Source organism: Adiantum capillus-veneris, chromosome 11 (genome assembly GCF_014529385.1).
Source record: "Adiantum capillus-veneris isolate H3 chromosome 11, ASM1452938v2, whole genome shotgun sequence".
NCBI classification, from domain to species: Eukaryota; Viridiplantae; Streptophyta; class Polypodiopsida; order Polypodiales; family Pteridaceae; genus Adiantum; species Adiantum capillus-veneris.
This window is the reverse complement of record NC_140941.1, coordinates 157,585,243-157,606,844: the sequence shown is the minus strand read 5'-3', so window position 1 is coordinate 157,606,844 and position 21,602 is coordinate 157,585,243. Positions and strand designations below refer to the sequence as shown.

At 40.5% G+C, this 21,602-nt stretch overlaps 1 protein-coding gene across 1 annotated transcript; it reads left to right on the top strand.

The window, feature by feature from the left end:
* Window positions 1-6,260: 6,260 nt before the first annotated feature.
* On the top strand, window positions 6,261-14,825 carry LOC147448291 (laccase-4-like). Its single transcript, XM_086524142.1, has 7 exons — window positions 6,261-6,461; window positions 6,556-6,707; window positions 6,900-7,147; window positions 7,259-7,387; window positions 7,474-8,066; window positions 8,751-9,111; window positions 14,166-14,825. Exons 1-7 carry the CDS (start codon window positions 6,360-6,362, stop codon window positions 14,294-14,296), a joined length of 1,716 nt encoding a protein of 571 aa, XP_086380268.1. The 5' UTR covers window positions 6,261-6,359; the 3' UTR covers window positions 14,297-14,825.
* The last annotated feature ends 6,777 nt before the right edge of the window (window positions 14,826-21,602 follow it).

Below are 21,602 nucleotides of genomic sequence, written 5' to 3'. Positions count from 1 at the left end.
AGGGTGAACTAGGAGCGGGTAAACTAGGGTGTGATCATGTGCCATGCCAACATGGGCAGGGACGCGCACTATCGTGGTGGTAGGACATTCGTGTGGCAATCGAAACGTCCTAAGTTCGACCCACACCCCACGAGACGGGTGAACTAGGAATGAACTCGGGGTGCCATTTTGGCCTTGAGTTCACCCCTAGTTCACAGAGTCGACGGACTGTTGAGATTGCATTGTGATATCCGCTTCTCTTTCCCACCATAGATTCCCCCCTGGCTAGAGCTGTGCCATATAGTGACGAGGGTTGTCCAACATGCTTTTTGTGGAGATTTGATGCTCTATAAAGAGCGTTGTTGTCCTACGTGTGGGAGAGCATGAGTGCGAGGGCAAGGCGAGCAGTATCTATATCTATATTAAAGTTAGAGGGTTTGCTGCCATGTGGCAGCAAATCCGTGCAAGAGCTGCATCCAACTTCGACAGCCTGTAGCCAACTCTTAGAGCAGCCCACGTGGAATCCACATGGCACTCCATGTTGAGTTGGCTGATTGCTGAAGAACGCACGACAAGGCACAGGGTTGCAACCCTCGAAGAGAGCACAACTCGCTACCAATTCCTCGAACAGTGCACACATGCACTGCCATGGGCGCAGCGGCCAAGCCCTCAAATAGCGCACATGTTGCGCGCTGCAATTGCCATCCCACCCTTAAATATGCGGGCCACCACCACTAGCTACCCTTGACCAATGGGCTCACAATCTCACACCTTGCCTACAAAAAGCAACGTTCCCATATTGCTGCTCTTTGCCCTCACCGCCTTCTTGCACCTGCTCTTGCTCTCGCTCAAGTTGCCCAGCTGCACACTCACTGCCAAGAGTCCCAAAACCTGGGGCAGCAGACCAACAACCACAGAAGCCACTTGATTTGCAGAAAATAGGAGCATACTCAGTTTGATTCTCTTGATGTCTCCTCCCCTGGCAAGCTTCGAAATTCCCTGCATGTTCCCTGCATGTTCTCTCGCAGAGCTTTCCTATGACGCTTGGCTCCTGCGCCTTATCTAGCTATACCTTACGGCCCTTTCCCCTCCCAGACACTTTCATTTCCTGTGAAACTCTCTCTCTCTCTCTCTCTCTCTCTCTCTCTCTCTCTCTCTCTCTCTAATCGATGAGTTGGCAATGTGTGGAGAGAGGGTTCAACAGTCTCTCGACCAAAAAAAAAAGAGTAAGAGACGGCCATTATTGCCGCTGCCCGCAGATGTAGCCTACTAAAATATGCTACCTAGCACCCATGTTCGGCTTGCTAGCAATCAGTCCTTGCGATCAACCTATCTTGCTCATGGGGGTGAACTTTGTATCCTTACTGAGATGTAGCCGACACCTCTTCGATTCATGGCTATCTGGCATTGTACTGTGGCACACTAAGGTAGCATAGGTTATTAATGTTATTATATTTGATTTTGGAAAAAATTACCAATAACAATCCTCTAATTTGAGGAAATTTCCAAAATACCCCTCAAATTTTAAAAATTCCCAATATGCCCCCATTATTTTGTCATAAATTCCCAAAATGCTCTTCAAATTTTCCAAAATTCCCAAAATACCCTTGGTTGTGAGTTTAATTGTCTCCAAAGATAAAACTGTTTGTAGCTTTCCATACGAAGACTGATTGTTTATCAATACAAGATGCTAAAACCAGAATTTGAGTTGGTTATGTAGGTTGTGGAGATGAATTGCTTCATTTTCTTTATATATAATTGTCTTTTTTGCGAGGTAATTTGTGACAAATTACATGCCAAGCACTCAAAAACCTACATTAAAAAGACAAGAGTCTGATCCATGTGGCTGCAAATGCTTGCAACCACAATGATCAAACCCTTGCCTTTTTCCCTTCCTCTACTAAGTGGCTTTGCCCTCTTAGCACTGGCCCTTTGACGTGGCTCTACCGTCTTACTGCGAAAGCCTATGCTAACCTCTGGACGTGGCTACTGAACTGCGAACGTGGCTGCCAAAGCCTTGATCTGCAGGCATTGCCAACAAAAAAGCCCTCAAATGAAGTGCACTGCGAGCTTGACTTGCGTGCATGGCCCTTGAACGACGTCAACACTTGAGGCATGCACCTAAACGATAGATTCAACCCCTTGAACAATGGGATCTTCCCCCATCTCAAGGCATGGACCGTTTCTGACCTCCATGTGGGGGCTCGATTGAGCCTCCCTCGATATAAGCGAGCTTTGGGGTCTGCTTTCCCTTCCGCATAAGAATTCCATAGCCTTCAACAGGCAGCACCATAGTAGGTAAGGTATTAAAGCAAGGGAAGAGATGGGGGATTGTGAGATGCAGGATTTTGTGTATTGCGACAACATTTCAACAATGCTTTTTGCCTCAAGTTTTTGATGCAGGTAGTTGGAGACCACCACAGGCTTTGCAAGATCCTTGGTACCTTGAAGAATATGCATGGCAGTTGGAGACCACCATAAGCATTGCAAGAACGGTGGTACCTTGAAGAATATGGCAGGGTACTGTGACATAAGGTTCTTCTGAATAGCTTAATGCAAGAGGTAGGTCAAGCAGGCATGAGAAGGGTGTTAGCTTTACAAGCATTGAGTGATTGTAGAAGATGCAATTGAAATAGTTTTGTCATGCAAGCCAGTTTACAATTACTTGGTATTACTTCTTCACAACCTCGCTATACAAAAGTCAATCTTAGTAGTGAAGAATCATGATAAGAAGCTCTTGATCTCACATTTCAAAGTAGCTTCATCCGTTTACCTTTTCTCAAGTGATGCAATATGGTCCTTTCCCTTCTCTGTATTTACAAGCATTGAGTCATCATGGAAGATACGATTGAAGTAGTTTTGTCTTGCAAGCCAATTTAAAAGTACTTGGTGTTACTTCTTCACAACCTCGCTATCCAAAAGTCAATCTTAGTAGTGAAGACTCATGATAAGAAGCCCTTGATCTCACATTTCAAAGTAGCTTCATCCGTTTACCTTTTCTCAGGTGATGCATGGTCCTTTCCCTTCTCTATATTTACTTGGTCAGATTTTTTTCTCTCAACAAAAAGTTCTTCTCTAAGTCTTCTCTCTCTAGATACAATTCTATAAATGTTCCTTTTCAAGTATTGTAATGCACAACCTCATGATGCATCCATGTACCTTGAGATGGATGAGACTCAATTAAGCATGCAATAAAGGTGGTGTAAACATATATACACCTGGAGGGAGGATAATGATGAAAGAGATGGAGCTCTAGATCTAGGGGCACGAAAACTATATGACCACAAAGTGCAATCATGAAATGTGTGTATATTAAGCAACATTGTCATCAAGGGCACATAGATCATCTTAAGTCAAGGATTGAATATTGAAGGTGAAAACTCGAGACAAAAGGCCTTAGTTCCAAAATCGGTGAAATATATGCTCATGGCTTTGTGCGTAAGTTCTTTGTTTTTGCTACTGTAGACAGCACCGCCATCGAAGGCGACAGGAATCTCATGTATTCTATAACAGCAGAGGGAGAGCCCTCTACACGTGTCAAAATCTGCGAGATGAATTCGAAGGCTAAATTCCAAAAATGAGAGTAGCTGGTGTGCATGCAATAAAGAGAGAGAGAGAGAGAGAGAGAGAGAGAGAGAGAGAGAGGGGCTGCTGAAGGCGGCCGGCCGTACTAGTAGAAGGAAAATTTGTGGGGCAGAGATTCTCTCTCTCTCTCTCTCTCTCTCTCTCTCTCTCTCTCTAGCCCATGAGCCTCAGGTTTGCAACCTCCTGTGGCACGGATGTGTGATGGGGGCTTATAGTATGTGTCCACAAGGCCAGTTTGCTGGCGGAGAGAAGAGGAGCTGGCGAAGGTAGCCAGGGGGAGGAGCAGGATGAGGGAGGGCGACAGAGGTGGGCCCTGGGGAGCATGCAGCTCTCCCTTGCACAAAGAGCTCTCTCTCTCTCTCTCTCTCTCTCTCTCTAAAATAGTTTTTTTTGGAATACTTTGAACGTGGAAACACCTCAACTTTGCACATGTCCTTTCAAAGCGGAAACACCTCACTGTGCCTCCAAAATAGTTTCGTGATGGTGTGGGAAAAGGCGAGGTTCGCGATGCTGGCGATGCATGCGAGCATTTGAGGATTCTGAAGCTGCCTGGGGGTTACAATCGCCACAACTTGGAATGCGTTCTGCCTTTCAAAGCTTCCATTGCGCTGCTGCGAATATTTCAAATTGAGCGCTTTTTGGGCACCGTTGCCGTAGGCCGCTCTTCTGTACAGACTATAGCTGTCGTGTAGCTTGGAGACCCTGCAGCCTGCTTTTGTCAAAAAGACAAGCCCGAAATGAGGCGGCAGAAACTGTTAGTCTACTACTTAGGGGGGAGAGCAAAATCAAACTTTATATTGTTTTGCTCCGAGTGTTGCAAAAAAGGTGAGTTCTAAAGCAATACTTCTTTTGCCTGATGAAGATTGCTCATATCAATCCAAGATTCCAAGCAGGCTTTTTGGAAACGGTTCTAATGGTCATGCCCTGGGGGGCCATAGTATTATATTTATGCATGTATGTGTTTCAAACTCGCCACCCGAGGAAGAGTACAATTTGGCATTCCAAAATTACGAGTCCATTGCTCCTTCTCCTAGACCTAATTGGTGTCTACCCAGTGCCCAGAGGCAAACGGGTTGCCATCTAAAAATTACCAGTCGCAATTCCCAAAAGCCGGATAGATGCTAGTGTGCCCTTAGATTTAATGGATAAATTTTATCTAGCTTAGCTGTATAAACCGCTATATGATCAATATTTGCACAAAATAAAGGATATAATGAATGGCGGCCTTACTAATATATAGGGGTTTGGTTTGTTTTATCCCTGAGCCTCCATAATTTGTGTGGGCAACAACCGGCTTGACTGGCGCTTGTTAGCAACTCTTGTTTTTTGTTTTGTTCAAAAGCTTGTTGCAAATTACACAATATATATATTATATACCGGCTATAGCTAGCTCTTTCCAACTCACGGCCCACGGGTGAGGAATCGTGGGCACGCACAGTACAGTGCATGACAAGTGAGAGTGAAGGCTGTTCGTTCAATTTTATTGGTAGTGACTGTTCGGAGCCGAGAAGAAAAAGTGGCGTGGGCTGGCAAGTTAGCGATGCACAAGCCTAAAAGAAAAGAAAAGTACAGTACTCATGTGATCCTCTTTTTTTTCTTGTATTGGTTATTAGGAGTGGGGCTGTGCAGTGTGATGTTTGTAACTCACCATAGTTTCAAGGTACGTCACTCTGCTGTTAAGGCAGTTTACAACTAGTCAGGCCCAGGACAGCACGAGAGCTCGTGAGATCTAGCTATAGTAGCAACCACTACCTAGCCCTAGAGGCTAGAGCCTAGTACTAGTAGGCGCGAAAATGCCATCCAACAAGTCCTTTTAAACAGTCAGTGATTTAATTCAAGGGCCTTCTTGTTTGTGGGAAGGGAGCAACCCTAAAATGACCTTCATTTGCAACTTAAATGTCCATTTTTCAAATTTTAACCTTGGAAATTAAGGTCCAATCATCCAATGAGCTAACAACCTTGGAATTTTAAAGCAACCTGGATATGTGAGACTGGGTCAGAGTTCGAGGGGAGCTGGACATGGTCAGCAATATGTCTAGATCTAGACAGAAATCACCTATGCTTTTGAAAAGAAAATCATTACTATTTTGCCCCTTCCCCATGCTCTCAACGCGCATTGTAGAATTTCCAAATTTCAAGCTGAGACAGACTTTTTACGACCACTGCCTATTGCTGAACCGTGTGGTGGGGGAGAGAGAGAGAGGCGGCTTTAAGAAGAGTTGAAACTTGAATTGTTTAGAGAGTAGGCCTACATCACAAACCTTTTACATTAGGCCTACTGATCAATGGTTCCACAGCCTTGTCAAATTATATGCTGACTCCTGAGAGACACTCACTCCAACAACAAAAGGGAAAAGAGACCAGTGTATCATAATTACTGGTATCTGCTGTTTAATTTAACCTTAATTGGTTGAAACATCAAGGCTAGCTAGCTGGACCCCACCTTGTTTGGCCCCGGCCCCATCACCTGAAAGTCGATTCGATATTCAGTTGACTCCTGCTGGACTCTGACCGCTTGCTCTAAAGCTGGGAGCTAAGGGGATCGAGCCTGGTCCGGGACTGAACACTAGAAAGAGACCTCTCTCTCTCTCTCTCTCTCTCTCTCTCTCTCTCTGTGTGTGTGTGTCACCCTCGACAAACACTCACACACATGCTTTTGCAGTATGCTCCTGTATAAATGAATTGAAACCGAGGCTTATTGCTAGGATCCCCCATAAACGCACAATACACTCTCCCCCCCCACAACACACACACACACACACACACACACACACAAGAACTACACCAACAGCATCATGACAACCTTGTTCTGCAACCTTCGTCATTTTGTGTTACTCTTTGTCTTTGGGACCCTTTGTAGCAATGTTGCTGCAAGGACTCGTTACTTCAACTTCACGGTACTTTTGTAAAATGGTTTGAAATCCAACCATTATCAAGACCCCATGCTCAGCTAAGTTTACTTCTAAGACTTCCTCTCAACTGTGTTTTTAGGTCCAAACCACCAATGTAACTCGCCTTTGCAACACGAAGGCCCTTCTCACCGTCAACGGAGAATTTCCAGGGCCAACCAGCTATGTGAGGGAGGGAGACAAGGTGGTGGTCAATGTCACAAATCTATCTCCTTACAACATTACCATTCATTGGTAAGCCACCTAGATAGAATAAATTTACTACCCTCTTGCTCATCACTAATTCCTTGAGCTCAAGCTTGTTAAAACCAACAAAATTTTAACAAATTGATTTGTCTTTTATACGAATTTGTGAATTTCTGTGTACGTTATGCAATGCTAAAGCTGTGAGTGACAAGGATCCCATCTTGACATGTTGAAACACAGGCACGGTGTCCGGCAGTTGCTGTCTTGTTGGGCGGATGGGCCTTCCTACATTACACAATGTCCCATCCAAACCAATCGGTCGTATGTGCACCGATTTCAGATCATTGACCAACGTGGCACACTCCTCTGGCATGCGCATCAGAGCTGGCTCAGAGCCAGTGTCTATGGTGCCTTCATCATCCTCAAGAAAAATAAGGTTGCCTACCCATTTGAGAAGCCCCGCCTGGAACTACCCCCTGTCATCTTCGGTAAATTTTCTGCACTTTGAAGCTTTTCTTCTTTGCTTACATATTTGTGCAAGCTCTGTAGAGATTATGGCAATCTAACCTTCCGCTTGTCTTGGTTCATAACATTTGTAGGTGAGTGGTGGAATGCAAACACCGAGGATATCATCGCGCAAGCCTTGGCTCAAGGAGCAGGTTATAACATCTCTGACGCCATCACAATAAATGGGCAACCAGGAGACCTTTACAACTGCTCATCCAATGGTAAAGCCCTCAACTCCTGCTTCTAAAATTTGGAATATGGAACATTTTGTGAGCAAGATTGATACCTTTTGCAATGTACATTTTAGGGACTGTGGTGTACAATGCGGTACAAGGGGAGAGAATAATGTTAAGGCTTATCAATGCGGGCATGAACTTCCATTTTTACTTTGCTGTGGCCAACCACAGCCTGACAGTTGTGGAAGCAGATGCAGAGTACATCGAGCCTTATGAGACTGATGTGGTTGTGCTTGCACCGGGCCAGACCACCAATGTGCTCTTGACAACTAACAACTCAATAGGGCAATACTACATGGCGGTATCCGTCTACTCACCGCCCAATCAAACGGTGGTCCCTTACCCCAACATTACAGCAACTGCCATTCTGAATTACTTTGGAGCAACTGTAGGATCACCCCCGTTAGTGCTTCCGACATTTCCAGCAGTGAACGACACTGCATATGTGGACAATTTTTTTGGCAGTCTGAGGGGCAAGAATTACTCACTAGGGTACTACTACTATGAAGTGCCACAGACTGCAGATATAGATTTGCTTCACACTGTTGGCTACTCGCTCCAGCCATGCCCAGCCAACCAAACATGTGCAGGACCCAATGGCACTCTCATCAGATCCAGCATGAGCAACATCACTTTCATTTCTCCCAACGTGTCCCTTTTGCAGGTGAGCAGCTTCACATCACTTGTACAGGTAAATGGCATGGAGCCCGTGTCTTGCGTAATATACATAGTGAGAAAAACGCTCTCTCACATCAAAGAGGATGCAAGACATGCATCCTTTGCACATGCCTAGAATAATGTAGGCGCAGGGTTAAAGGATGGGCACTTTTCTTGTCAAAATGATGTTGTCATGCCCGCGTTGAAGACGTTCTTGTCATGAACGGGGAAGCTGATAGCTGCACTCCAGCTCGTTATAAGGATTCTTCGTTACAATCAGAGCTTATCATATACTACTAGGCTACAACCAATGTGACATTTCTCTAACCTTCCTTTTTAGTATATATAACATAACAAAACGCAAAAATGAAGATGCCGCGCATCAGGCAATAAAAGAGGGTTAATTTTGATGTGATTGTGAAATTGCCCTTGCACTCTGCCATAAGAAGTTTCGCACAAATTCTCACAATAATTCTCACATTGTGACTTAGCTTCTGTGAAAGACACACCGCATACCTAGCTAGGTTCGATTGGGGGCAGGGGACCACTGGGTCACCGGCTCCCAATCGTACCTAGCTAGGTATGCGGGGCCTCTCAAGCAGAAGCTCAGGATGTTATTCATTGTATGGAAAACACTGGAAAAGACTCCGTTTTCCTACATGAGAAAATTTCTAAATCTTCTTGTGTGCAGGCCTATTACAACAACATCAGCGGCGTGTACACAACGGACTTCCCTGATGTGCCATTGTTTCAGTACGACTACACTGCGGTGAATCCGGACAACAAGGCGGCCCTGCCAGGGACACGGGTGCGCGTGATTCCCTTCAACAGCACGGTGCAGGTGGTATGGCAGGACACAGCCACACTCTTCTTCGAGTCGCACCCCATCCACTTGCATGGGCAGAACTTCTACATCGTGGGCATGGGCAATGGCACCTACAATGCTTCCTCCGACCCTGCCTCCTTCAACCTCGTCAACCCCGTCTACCGTAACACCGTGTCTGTGCCCTTTGGCGGTTGGGCTGCTGTTCGCTTCCGAGCTGTGAACCCTGGTACTCCTCTCCTTCCCCTTCTAATTTTTTCTGCTCTAAAGGTTAAATTAAAACTGATCGGACTGCTGTTCGTTTTTGACCTGGTACTCCTCTTCGCCTTCTATTTTTTATGCTCTAAAAGTTAATTACTCAAATGATTATGCTTATATGGTTTAGTAACAATTCAATTTAGAATTTAAAATGACCGGCCTTTTAGTTAGGGTCCCCCAAGTTTCGAATAAATAACAATCTTTTCAAAACATATTAAGTGCATATGTGTCATGTGAAAGGTCGGTTAGGAAATGCACTTAATGTGAAGGGTCACTTAGGACATGAAAAGACACATGAAATCAATGAAAAGTCAAGAGACATTTTGTGTCCATGTAAAAAGAGACTAGTGTGGCCGGCGGCCTTCGGCCGTCTCCCCGAAGGCCGCCTCCCTCTCTCTCTCTCTCCCCTTGCGTGCGCACTGTTAGCCGAAGATGTAGGGCCACACTACTGGATAAAGGAAATTGCGTCACATGGCCCTTTGAATATCTCTCTTCTTAATATATAGAATAGATGGTCTATTGTATTTTCGTATGTTTGTGTTCTTTTTCTACTTTATTATTCTTTCAACGATTTCTTTTCTTTAGAGTGCCTTTTATTATTCAGGTAGAGGTAGCAGTGAATATATATTTTTTGAAGCCATTAGAAATACTTTATATTTAAACTAGTGAGAAAGAGAAAAATAAAATATATATTACAAAAAGTTATAATTTGTCTAAAAATTAATTTTGTTCTCTTTGTGTGTGTGTGTGTGTGTGTGCACGCGTATGTATACGCACACGTGTACTCATGTGCAATGATTCTCAACATACACATGCCAAAAGAAGCTAAAATATCAAAGAAAGTGGGGATAAAATTTGCTTAAAGTTACTATCCAAAAGAAACTAAAATATAAGATCCAATGAGAAATGTACTTGCCTTGTTTTTTTAGCAAGGTAAAAGCTCACAATCGCATTCTAAAACAATAAAACGGAAAAACTATGAAGACATCTAAGATGTTGAAATAAAGGGACGCATTGACAAACCAAAAGCAAAGGAAGATTTCAACCAGTGTTGGAAAAAAACCGGGGTCTTGTGTATTTTAACCGGTTGAAATTTCAAAATCCAGGTTAGATTTTGAGCTTGCCTTGAAGAAAACCGAGAAATTTTCACAAGTTTTAGTGTAATTATCGGCAAAAGCTTCAAATTTTGATCTAAAAATCGAGAGAGTTTCAAGTTTGCCCTAATTTTCTTCGGTTAGGAAAAATGTTTTTTTCTAGCCCTGATTTCAACCATTCACACGAAAAGATGGGATTAATCAAAGTAAACTTAATAAATACCTCACATGACGATAGTAATTGTAAAAGGAGGTTTGACGCGAATGATTTGATTTCATTAGTTTGATCACACACGTGAGTGAAATGGTGGGAGTTATCGGTCTTTTTTGCAATTGGATTGTCAGGAGAAGAGTCAGAATTCACATACAGTTAATACTAGTCTTGTAATCTAACATATAAGTGTTTTGAGACACTAAGTCCCGTTTTTCTAGCAACTTGTTATAATTTTTTGGTGAAGCTAGACAAAAACCTCGAAAGTACGTTCATACCTTAGGTCAGCTATGAGGTGAAGAACGTAGCCTAATTTTACTTTTTCTAAAATTAATTCCAAATTAAGGTTATGTTGATAAGTTTTAAGATGAAAAAATCATAAAAATTTAATACAGTTTTAACAAAAACTTTATAAATTGAATATAACTTCATCAAAATAAGATTTTGCATAGATTTCAAGGTGTATGGATAGAAAAAAACTTATTATAGTAAAAAATTAAGCTTCATAGCTTAATTACGATACTAGATTTTTTTTATAATAAAAAAATCAAATTCTTGAACAAAATTTTGGTATTTCAAAGCCTTTTTCATTAACATGATGAGGCTACGGGAAAAAACTTAAGGTCTATAACGCATTTATAGGCCAATATCCATCAACTAAACATTTTCAAGGTTTCAAACTTGTACCATCTTATAATTTCATTAAGAAAAATTTTAAGTGCATAATTTCTTACAAAAAGACATTTCTATGAAAAACTAATAGAAGTGTATATATAAATTTTTCAAATGTGTTTATATACAAATAAGGGAGATGAATGAAACAATCCAAAAAGTCAATCCTATTTTAAGGCTAATGTTTGGGATATGACATAGATTACCAAATAAATGGCTAGGTCCAATGTATCTACCTCCTATATATAAAACCCAAGGATCAGTTGAACGAGGTAAGCTAATTTTGCTTGTGTTTTTAATACACAACTCAATTAAGACTATTACAAGACAACAGTGTCTTGAAAAGTAGCAAATTCTCAGGATTTTCTTACACATATATCCATTCATAATTTGGGTGTCATTTCTTTCAGATCTGTTGAACCACACACAAAGTATTCCTAATAGCTAAAAAAATCTAAGAAAAGGTATTCCTAGATGGCTTAAAAAAAGGTAAAGGCTAAAAAATTGAAAGATTCCTTTTAAATTTTTTGGTATACATAACAGGTCTCTTCTAATAAGCATGACATCTCCTTGTGAAACACATAAAATGTAGGATGCAATTAGTAGCATACTAGTCTATTGAGAGAGAGAGAGAGAGAGAGAGAGAGAGAGAGAGAGATAAAGAAATTTGCTTTTGGATATATTTTGATCAATTTATTACATTGTGGTTCTTACCAACATAGCATTTAACCTATTCATTTCTATTTTCAATAATGAAATTTCCAAATACAGTTTATATATAGATTTCTTGTTTTCCCCTACTTGTGTAAGGATGTAAAAATGATTTTCTTTGAAGAGTGCTTTGACTCTTGAGGTTTAGTGCTCGAAAAGAGCCTAAGGTTAGTGTAATCCCACATACAAATTTTGACTTTTACCTCTCAATTTTTAAATTTGAAGGTGAGAATATCTTTAAAAATTATAGAAACTTGATGTAAAACTTTCAAATACACTCAGTTTAACTCTAATATATCTCATATGTAGGTTTGTTTTGTGTTTTTTCATACCTAAGCTTAAAGAAAAATTGGAGGGCCCTACTTGTGTAAGGTTGTAAAAATGATTTTTCTTTCACTCTTGTGGTAAAAAAGCGTACGTTTAGTGTAACCCTATAACCCTACACAAAATTTGAATTTTGCCAAGTTTTTGAAGGTGAGAAAACCTACAAAATTTACAGAATTTTATGTAAAACTTTCAAATACCATCGATTAACTCTAATATATCTCATATGTAGGTTTATATCTTTTCTTATATCTAAGCTTAACGAGAATAGGATGGTAGCAATCGGTAGTTTGCCCTAGCAGCGTGAAGCAAGAGCAATGCGTTGGCCAAAGGTTGAAGCAATCAAGCCTGTATAAGCCTATTGTACAAGCCTACCCAAAAGTGCTAACAACACAGCATACAAAAAAGCTTACAGTACCCTGCTGTTTTGTTGCCCTAGCGAGAAACATCGATGATATAATAATATCTAGAAAAGCATATGGTAGCAATAGCGACCAAGAAAGCGAGAGAATCGACATGCCTGCCTTTTAGCGTGAGACAAAAGAATAAGAGCACATCTAACCACAATATGAGAGGGAGGGGGGGGGGGGGGGGGGGGGGCGGGGGGGCTATTTGAACCATGTAAAAATCTCAAAAATAACGAGATTTAATTAAATGTACTAAAGGATGAAGCCTCACAATAAATAGACTCAGAGTTGGCATTATTTGAAACTTCTAAATGTAGGGGTTTTTTGAGCCACTCTTTCAGGTGTAGATTGATCATTGTGATTGAAAACTTTTCTTGAGGCTGCTATCTTTAATTATCATACTTATGTGATTCTAAATGCAGCTTCCTTTCAAGTTAAGGACTTGCCATTTTCATGAACTTTCGTAACTTTTTTATAAAAACCTTGTAAGGACTCCACATGAGGAGGGGTAACTGTTTTAAGTTACCCTCTAAAACAGTTACCCCTCCTCCCTCCTCTAAATGCACCTGAAAGAGGTGCAATTGGATTCGCAAACCAACACCCCCCCCCCCCCCCCCCCCCCCCCCCTCCTCCTCTCCTCTCCTCTCCTGCGACGGCCCCCAATACATGTGTGCATTTGCTATAGTTACGTCAAAATCTCACTTCAATGAAGACTTACCTCTTACCCCTCCCATGTGGTAGTTGTCTTCCCTTGACAATTAATCATATTGTAGCTCCTTAATCCAAGTACAATGTGTGGCGCTCTTAAAGTTATCATTGCTTCATTATCAGACTCTATACCAATATGTACCTCATCTACTCTTAAGTGCCTATTTCAAACGCAAAACCAAATTAGGTGCATCTCCCTAGTGCCAATGTTGGGTTTTAAGTAGACAGTTTCTTAAGGATATCTCTCTTATCTAAAAACCTCAATAAAGTAGCCTTTTATAATATATTTTTGTGGAAGAATTTGTTAGGAGATATTCACATTGTAAAACATACTTTTGTATCTTTATATTTACATTTATTCTTTTTTAGATTGATGTCTTTTGGTAACTGATTTCTTCTTATTTAATAACTGATTTTTTTAATATGTTTGACCTTTGGGTATACAGTGGTATTGAAATCCATTTGTGTAGATTTGTTTATTCTGAGAACGATGTATATCTAATAACTTGCTCCATCAAACATGTTGTCTATGATCATCTTTACTTAGTGAATTATTTTGCCCATGCAAAATAAGGAATTTCATAGTTGAAAGTAATTTTTAGCTTAATTTCAATGTCATAAACCATAATACATAAGAGAACTATTCTTTGATCTCCACAAAAAAAGTGTGATGAATTTTGTGTTTATTATTTTTTCTAAAATCATTTAACAAGAAAACCTTCACAATTTGAAGAAAAATAGTGTCCATGGAAGTTATCTAGAGGATTATTGCACTTCAAACTAAGGTCACCACCTCTGTATGAAAATGCAACTCAGATGATGCTTGTAGATGGCACAAGAAATGCTACAAAGCGCAACATGATGGCATGTTTTGATGATTTTTTTTCTTGTTATGCAGGCGTGTGGTTTGTACATTGCCACTTCGATATTCATACATCATGGGGGATGAACATGGCTTTCATAACATTGAATGGGGTCGGCCCAAGTGAGACGCTACCTCCCCCACCATCGGACTTTCCAGTTTGCTAGCACAAACACTCCAGACATTCCTTCATCATGCATGAAAAACACAAATCTTGAGTGATTTCAATAACCATGGGGCCATGCAATTTAAGTTAGTGTCATTTTTTGTCAGTCCATGAAGCCATTGCTCAAGTCCTCATTTTCTTCAAGATTGATCTGGTTTAGCCAGTTACCATGTTACCTAGACAAAATAAACAAGTAGTTGGCCGCATTTTGTGCTACACGCAGCCTTTTCATCTTGTAAATCCCTTTCATAGTCCCCATATTGCCAAATTGAGAATTTGGGTGCCTCATTCGAGTCCATCCTTTCTTAGGCCAAATAGGTGGAAGGTGAGAATTTTGGGCCATGATGCAAGGAAGCACAAATTATGTGTTTAAAGAAGGTGACTCAAAAATCTCACCATTCATCACTTCTTTCCTTCAAGTCAAATCTTGTGATTATGCCATTTTTGTTCTCATTTCCATAGTTCTGAATGTTTTTGCAACAATGTACTTAATCCTACTTCTAGAGTGGAAGATGTCCATTTGATTCCAAACTTCTTAAATTACTACAAGAGCACGTGAAATTTATTTTCAGCTTTATTATTACAATATGAAATTGACTCAAAGAGCACAACATCAAGAAGTTTGTTATTACTTTAAATCCATCGTGAAATGTTTGGTGCATAGCTATATGTGTTGTAATAGAGCATTACTCTAGGTTGATCTTAGTTCTTTTCAAAATTTTAAGGAATTTTTTTAAATACAATGTTGCATTTTCTTCCTTCTTATATGTGGATTTTCATCTCTCTCTCTCTCTCTCTCTCTCTCTCTCTCTCTCTCTCTCTCCAGTATGCACTCTTAGATACAAGTGATGCAAAGTGTTGTATGTTCGGCTCTAGCTATTTGTTCTGAATGTGTTTTGCATAAAGTTCTTCCTACAAGGGATAGATGTCTGATGTTTTGATTACTTATATCTATATATGGAGGGTCGTAATATATATTTGTGACAATACAATATGGGTGTATCAAAAGCTGGAGGTTTAACTCTACATTATTATGGTTTAGGAAAAGGGTGCAGTAAATGAATTGTGAAGTCCTTGAAAAAGATGGCGAGTGCAGTAAAGAATTTTGAAGTCCTTTTGAAAGTAAAGGAAAAGAGAGAATGACTTTTATCCATATTTATAATTTCAAACCTTGAAATATTGTGGAGTGGAGAATCAACCCTTATAATTTAATATTTGGGTGGAGAATATCTCAGTTTTGCTAATCAGATACTAGAGCATATCTCCTTGAGTATGTGCATGATTCATAGCATGAGATTTTAGATAGAGATATCTATACAAGCTCATCCACAAAGACAAAGTGTAAGAGATTGTAAGAGATGTAGACATGATTAGAGAGAACACAACATGACTTAGCACAGTTTAAGAGAGGAGAGCAGAGAATCTTGCAAGTGAATGGCGTAGAATCCTAACCCCTAACTCTAGGCACCCCTTCTTATGGAGTTTGGTATTTAATTTATTATTTGAGTTTTTGGGTGCCAAATTAATTGGAGGCCCCTCTTTTATATCTAGTCCACTTTAGTACTTGATTGGAGCACATCACTTATTGCATGTCCCATAAGGGTGAGTTCTCACTAGAGCTATTTACAAGCAGTCATAACGTCTTATTGAATAAAAAGTCTAAAATACTATGCAAAGGTAAAATGAGCGAGAGATGGTTATTATTGGCCAGCGCCTCCTTTTCAACTCCCAAATTTTCAATCTACAAATCATCATCAACTCACTATTAGTAAAATCAAATAGAAAATACATAATTAACCATTACGCCAGCTATCCAAATTGCAGTTAATCACATACATTAGGAGGGTGCCAAGTTTTGTAACATCTCTTCCACCAGGAATAACCTCAGTTGCTCAATAGAGAATCAATTGGACGGTGAGTGATGAAAAGTGTGAAAAAGGTCTGGGAAGTTGCGAATTTTTTTTTTAGGCATCCATTTGGCATCCTCTCTAGGACGTCCTTTGAAAGTCAAAAGATAGCGGTTATAAACCATGGTAGTGCCTGTGGTGGTGGTCTCATGATCAACTATTTGTGTAGGGATGAGTTGTTCTTCTTGGTCCACAGGCGAAGGTGGATCCCCATAAATGTGGTGTGTAGGTAGGGTTCCTTTAAAGGGTCTTAAAAGACTAATGTGGAATGCATTGTGAATGTGGCAAGTATCAACAGTTTTGATCTTTTGATTTTCAATGCGAAGCATAACATAATCTTCTTTCTTAAACTGATGTGCCTTACGGTTCTTGTTAGCATGCTTAGTGTAAAGTTTTTGTGAATGCTGAATGGTAGAATGCACACTTGCATAAACATCATAAATATTAGCAGTAATCATCAGCCCCACAAGTACAACATAAAAAAGACATGAAGCAGAAGTAAGAAGAGAGTGACCATACACAATTTCAAAGGGAGATTTAGCTGTGGCAGTGTGAGTGGTATTGTTATATGCAAACTATAGAATATGTAGGTAATCATCTCATTTTTGGATTGAGAAGAAACATAAGCTTTTAGCAAGTCAATGATAGTATAATTAGTGACTTCGATTTGACCATTAGACTCATGATGAAATGCAGAAGTAAAATCAAGTGTAGTTTTAAGATTTTCAAAAACAGTAGTCTAAAAAGCATTGCAAAATTTGGAATCTCGATTAGATATTATGACTTTAAACAAACCATGATGTGGAAAGATAGCTTTTAGAAATAGAAGTGTAGCTTGATGTGTTGTGAGTGTTTTCTTACAAGGATTGAAGTATGCTTATTTAAAAAAAACGATCAGTTCCAAAAATGTATGCACAGAATTGTCAAACATAAGCAACCATGTGGTTTTGAAATCATCATCTTGTGCATAAGTGTCAGGCAGAGAATCAAATGAAGTACTCGTAATGGTTGATAGATTATTAAGATAGGGGCTTCGACTCAAAACATCAGTTACAACATTTTTCTTAACAGATTGATATTAAATATTGGGTTGAAAACTTTGAATGAAGGCAGTCCACTTAATATGTCTATTATCTATTTAGGGTTGAAAGAGTAAGTACTTGATATCTTGTTGATCAGTTTTGATGATTAAATCAATACCCATTAAATAATGTTTTTAGATTTTTAAAGCATGTACCATAGAGTTTAATTCTTTATCATAGGTATTGAACTTTGATTCAGCAGATTTGAATTTACAACTTTCAAAAGCAAGTGGATAGTTATCTTGCACAAGAACTACACCAGTACTTTTTCCACTAGCATTGGTGACTACCACAAAGAATGGTCGCTCAAAATCAGGCAACTGTAACACATGTGCAATTAGGCAAAGCATTATTAAATGCATTAAAGGAGCTTTCTTGCAAGTCAGACCATGTATAAGGAGAATTTTTCTTTAGCAAGAGAGTGAAGTAATGAGATTTGTAAGCAAAGTTACGTACAAACTTCATGTAATAACTGCATATACCAATAAAAGAACAAAGTTCATGAAATTTTTTGGGTCTAGGCAATGAGTGAATGGCTTCAGTTTTCTTGGGGTCTACATGTATTCCCTTTCTCGATACAATGTGTCCCAAATATTCAATCTCAAATTGGAAAAATGAGCTCTTTTCAGGATTCAGATGCAAATGGTTGTGTGCAAGCAGAGCAAATACATGGGTTAAGTGTTCTTTATGCTCTTGTTTAGATTTAATGAATACAAGAATATCGTCAAAGAATACAATCACAAAATCTTGACGGTCAATGAAAATTATGTTCATCATGCATGTGAATGTGGCTGGTACATTTGTGTTTTGAAACGAGTTTTGTAGAAAGCTTGGTCAAACATTTTGACTTGATGATATCCTGATTTGAGGTCAATTTTGTTGAAAATGTTTGCCCCTTTCAGTTTGTCTAACAGATCATCCACTCAAGGAATATGGAATCTATTCTTGATGGCGATCTTGTTTAAAGCCCCGTAGTCGATACACATACAAAAGGTTTCATTTTTCTTCTTAATAAGAAGTAATGGAGCTCCATATGGTGAACTACTAGGTGTTAAGTATGGAGCCTGATTTACCCTTGTAATTTTCTGTGGTAAAAGCGCACATTTGTAAGGCCCCCATTATGAGGAGAAGCCATTGTGCGTGAAGGAAAATCACTCACCGGAAACCAAACTTTTCACGGACAAGAATCAGGGGCAACTTTAAAGGCCTCGGGGGCGGAGGGCCCCGAGACTTTTTTTTCCCCGGAATATTCTTTTTCGTCGGAATATTATGGCCGGACGGCGGCCGGAAAGTGGTCGGAAAACAACCGGTCGGTTGGCCGGTGGCCGGTGGTCGGAAGTCAATGGCCGGTGGCCGGTGGCCGAATTCAAAAGCGGACTTGTCTTCTCAAGGGCGGCCACACATGGGCGGATTGGAGGGTCCGATTTGGACTTATTCGCACAAGGGCGGCTACACATGGCTGTCTCTCATAAGAGAGGGCAGCCCTTTTGGCCTATAAAAGGAGGCCATTTCTACACACATTTCATAGTGTGAAGTTGATGCAACAAGGTGAGTGTGAGGTGGTGAGAGTGAAGCAAGGCGGGAGCTCCGTTAAGGGTATAATCCCTTTGTAAACTACTTCTTGTTTTGAAGTACTAAAGCCATTGAGTGGTTGCTTTCCCGTGGACGTAGCCCACATTGGGTGAACCACGTATATCGTGTGTACTCTCTCTCTCTCTCTCTACTCTATAATCTCGTGTAAATAAATCTGTCTCTCTCCATTAAGTAATGTACTCATTATCTATTTATCTACGTCTTATTTCCTAACAACTGGTATCAGAGCAAGGTTTGCTCGTAGCTAAATTATCTCAAGGAAAGGATTCCTTGAATTGAGTGGGAGTTATGGCGGAGGAAGGGAAGCTCAAGATTGAGAAGTTCAACGGCAAAAACTACCAACATTGGAAGATGCAGATTGAAGACTATCTCTACCAGAAAGACCTCTATTTGCCACTAGGAGGTCTTGCGAAGAAGCCCACAACAATGGCAGATGAAGCATGGATTGTCCTTGATCGAAAGGCACTGGGAACAATCCGGTTAAGCTTGGCGTCAACGGTGGCCTTCCATGTTTCGGAGATGAAGACCACGGAGGACTTGATGAAGTCACTTGACGACTTCTACGAGAAACCATCGGCATCCAATAAGGTATTTCTTATGAAGCGCTTGTTCAATCTAAAGATGACAGAGAATGGTTCAGTTGCAGAACACCTAAATGACTTTAACACAAACACAAGTCAACTTCGATCAGTGAAAATCAATTTCGATGACGAAGTGCGAGCTCTCCTTATACTATCATCTCTACCGGATAGTTGGGACAGCCTTGTGATGGTTGTAAGTAATTCTATCTCTGGCACAAATACTCTTAAGTTTGATGATGTTGTGGGTGTTCTCCTAAGCGAGGAAATGCGAAGGAGAAGCACAGGAGAATCATCAAGTGCTGCACTATCAGTGGAAACAAGAGGAAGGCTTAAGGAGAGTTTCAAAAACCAAAAGGGTCGTGATCGCTCAAGGCGGAGCAAGTCACGCACAAAGTCAGTTCTTGAATGTTGGAACTGCGGCAAGAAGGGCCACGTCAAGAAGGATTGCTGGTCCAAGAAGAAGAAGGAGACAGAGTCTCAAGACAACAAGCCAACATCGGAGGCCAATGTGGCAGGTAAAGTAGAGCAAGATGCTCTAATTCTCTCATTAGACAATGTGTCTAATTCCTGGATAGTAGATTCCGGGGCTTCATTCCATGCGACACCACACAAGCAACATTTCCAAGACTACACCAAAGGTAATTTTGGGTATGTATACTTGGGAGATGATGAAGCTTGTGAGATTGTCGGCAAAGGTACAGTTTCTGTCAAAACTGCTAACGGAAATGAATGGAAGCTTAAAGATGTTAGGCATGTTCCTTCTCTTCGCAAAAATTTGATCTCTACAAGACAATTGGACGATGAAGGTCACAACATTGCATTCGGAAACAAACGGTGGAAGATCTCAAAGGGATCTTTGGTGGTTGCCAAGGGTGAAAAAGTCGGTACACTTTACTTGTGTACTGTTAGCACGCAAACTTCAGCTTGTGCAGCAACTACAGAAGTTGATAGTGCGGTGTGGCATTACCGACTTGGGCATATGAGTGCCAAAGGAATGCAAATCCTTCAAACAAAGAAGCTTCTACCAGGTTTGAAAGAAGTGGACTTAGAGTTCTGTGAAGATTGTGTTTATGGTAAACAAAAGAGGGTAAAATTTCAAAAATCAAGAAATGAAAGAAAAAATAAAAAACTTGAGTTGGTTCATTCTGATGTTTGGGGTCCTACAAGTACACCATCACTTGGTGGCTCATTGTACTATGTAACATTCATAGACGATGCGACTAGAAAAACATGGGTTTATGTCATGAAGAATAAATCCGATGTATTTTCCATATTTCAAAGGTGGAAAGCTTTTGTGGAGAATGAAACAGGTACCAAGGTTAAATGCCTCAGATCTGACAATGGAGGCGAATATTGCAGCCAAGCTTTTGAAAGCTTTTGTGCTAGCAATGGCATTCGGAGGCAAAGGACAACCCCAAGGGTACCTCAACAAAATGGGATTTCGGAAAGGATGAACAGGACAATCATGGAACGAGCACGCAGCATGAGGCTACATGCAGGCCTACCGCTTGAGCTTTGGGCGGAAGCTGTAAGTACGTCTGTGTACTTAATCAATCGGTCACCCTCAACGGCATTGGATAGGGGAGTTCCAAAAGAGGCATGGACAGGTAAACCGGTGAATTATGCATTTCTCAAAGTGTTTGGGTGTGAGGCTTTCATGCACATAGATAGAAGCCTAAGATCAAAGTTAGATGCAAAGTCCAAAAAGTGTTTCTTCATTGGCTATGGAGAAGGAGACTTTGGGTATCGCCTATGGAATCCTGAAGATGGTAAAATCTTAAGGAGTAGGGATGTAATTTTTAACGAACAAAATATGTACAAAAATTACTTGGAAAGAAAACAAATAAAAGAAACAAGTGATGAGTACATGGAGCTTGAGGACGGTGAAGACTCAAGGACTGCAAACGGTGACAATGTGCAACAACGTCAACCAAATGAGGAGCCTCAACCTATTCCCCGAAGATCTACAAGAGCAAGTAGACCTCCAGAAAGGTTTTTTCCTTCCTTGAACCATCTCTTGATCTCAGATTCTGGAGAGCCGGAATCATATGAAGAAGCTATGCAACATGAATCCAAAGAAGAATGTACGAAGAGCATGCAAGTGGAGATGGACTCACTACATCGCAACCAAACATGGAAGTTGG

Excerpts from the sequence above, each read along its gene's own strand:
- LOC147448291 (XM_086524142.1), top strand. The coding sequence starts at position 6,360 with ATGACAACCTTGTTCTGCAACCTTCGTCATTTTGTGTTACTCTTTGTC. Across the intron at positions 6,462-6,555 it reads CTCGTTACTTCAACTTCACG|GTCCAAACCACCAATGTAAC; the intron begins GTACTTTTGTAA and ends CTGTGTTTTTAG. Across the intron at positions 7,148-7,258 it reads ACTACCCCCTGTCATCTTCG|GTGAGTGGTGGAATGCAAAC; the intron begins GTAAATTTTCTG and ends TAACATTTGTAG.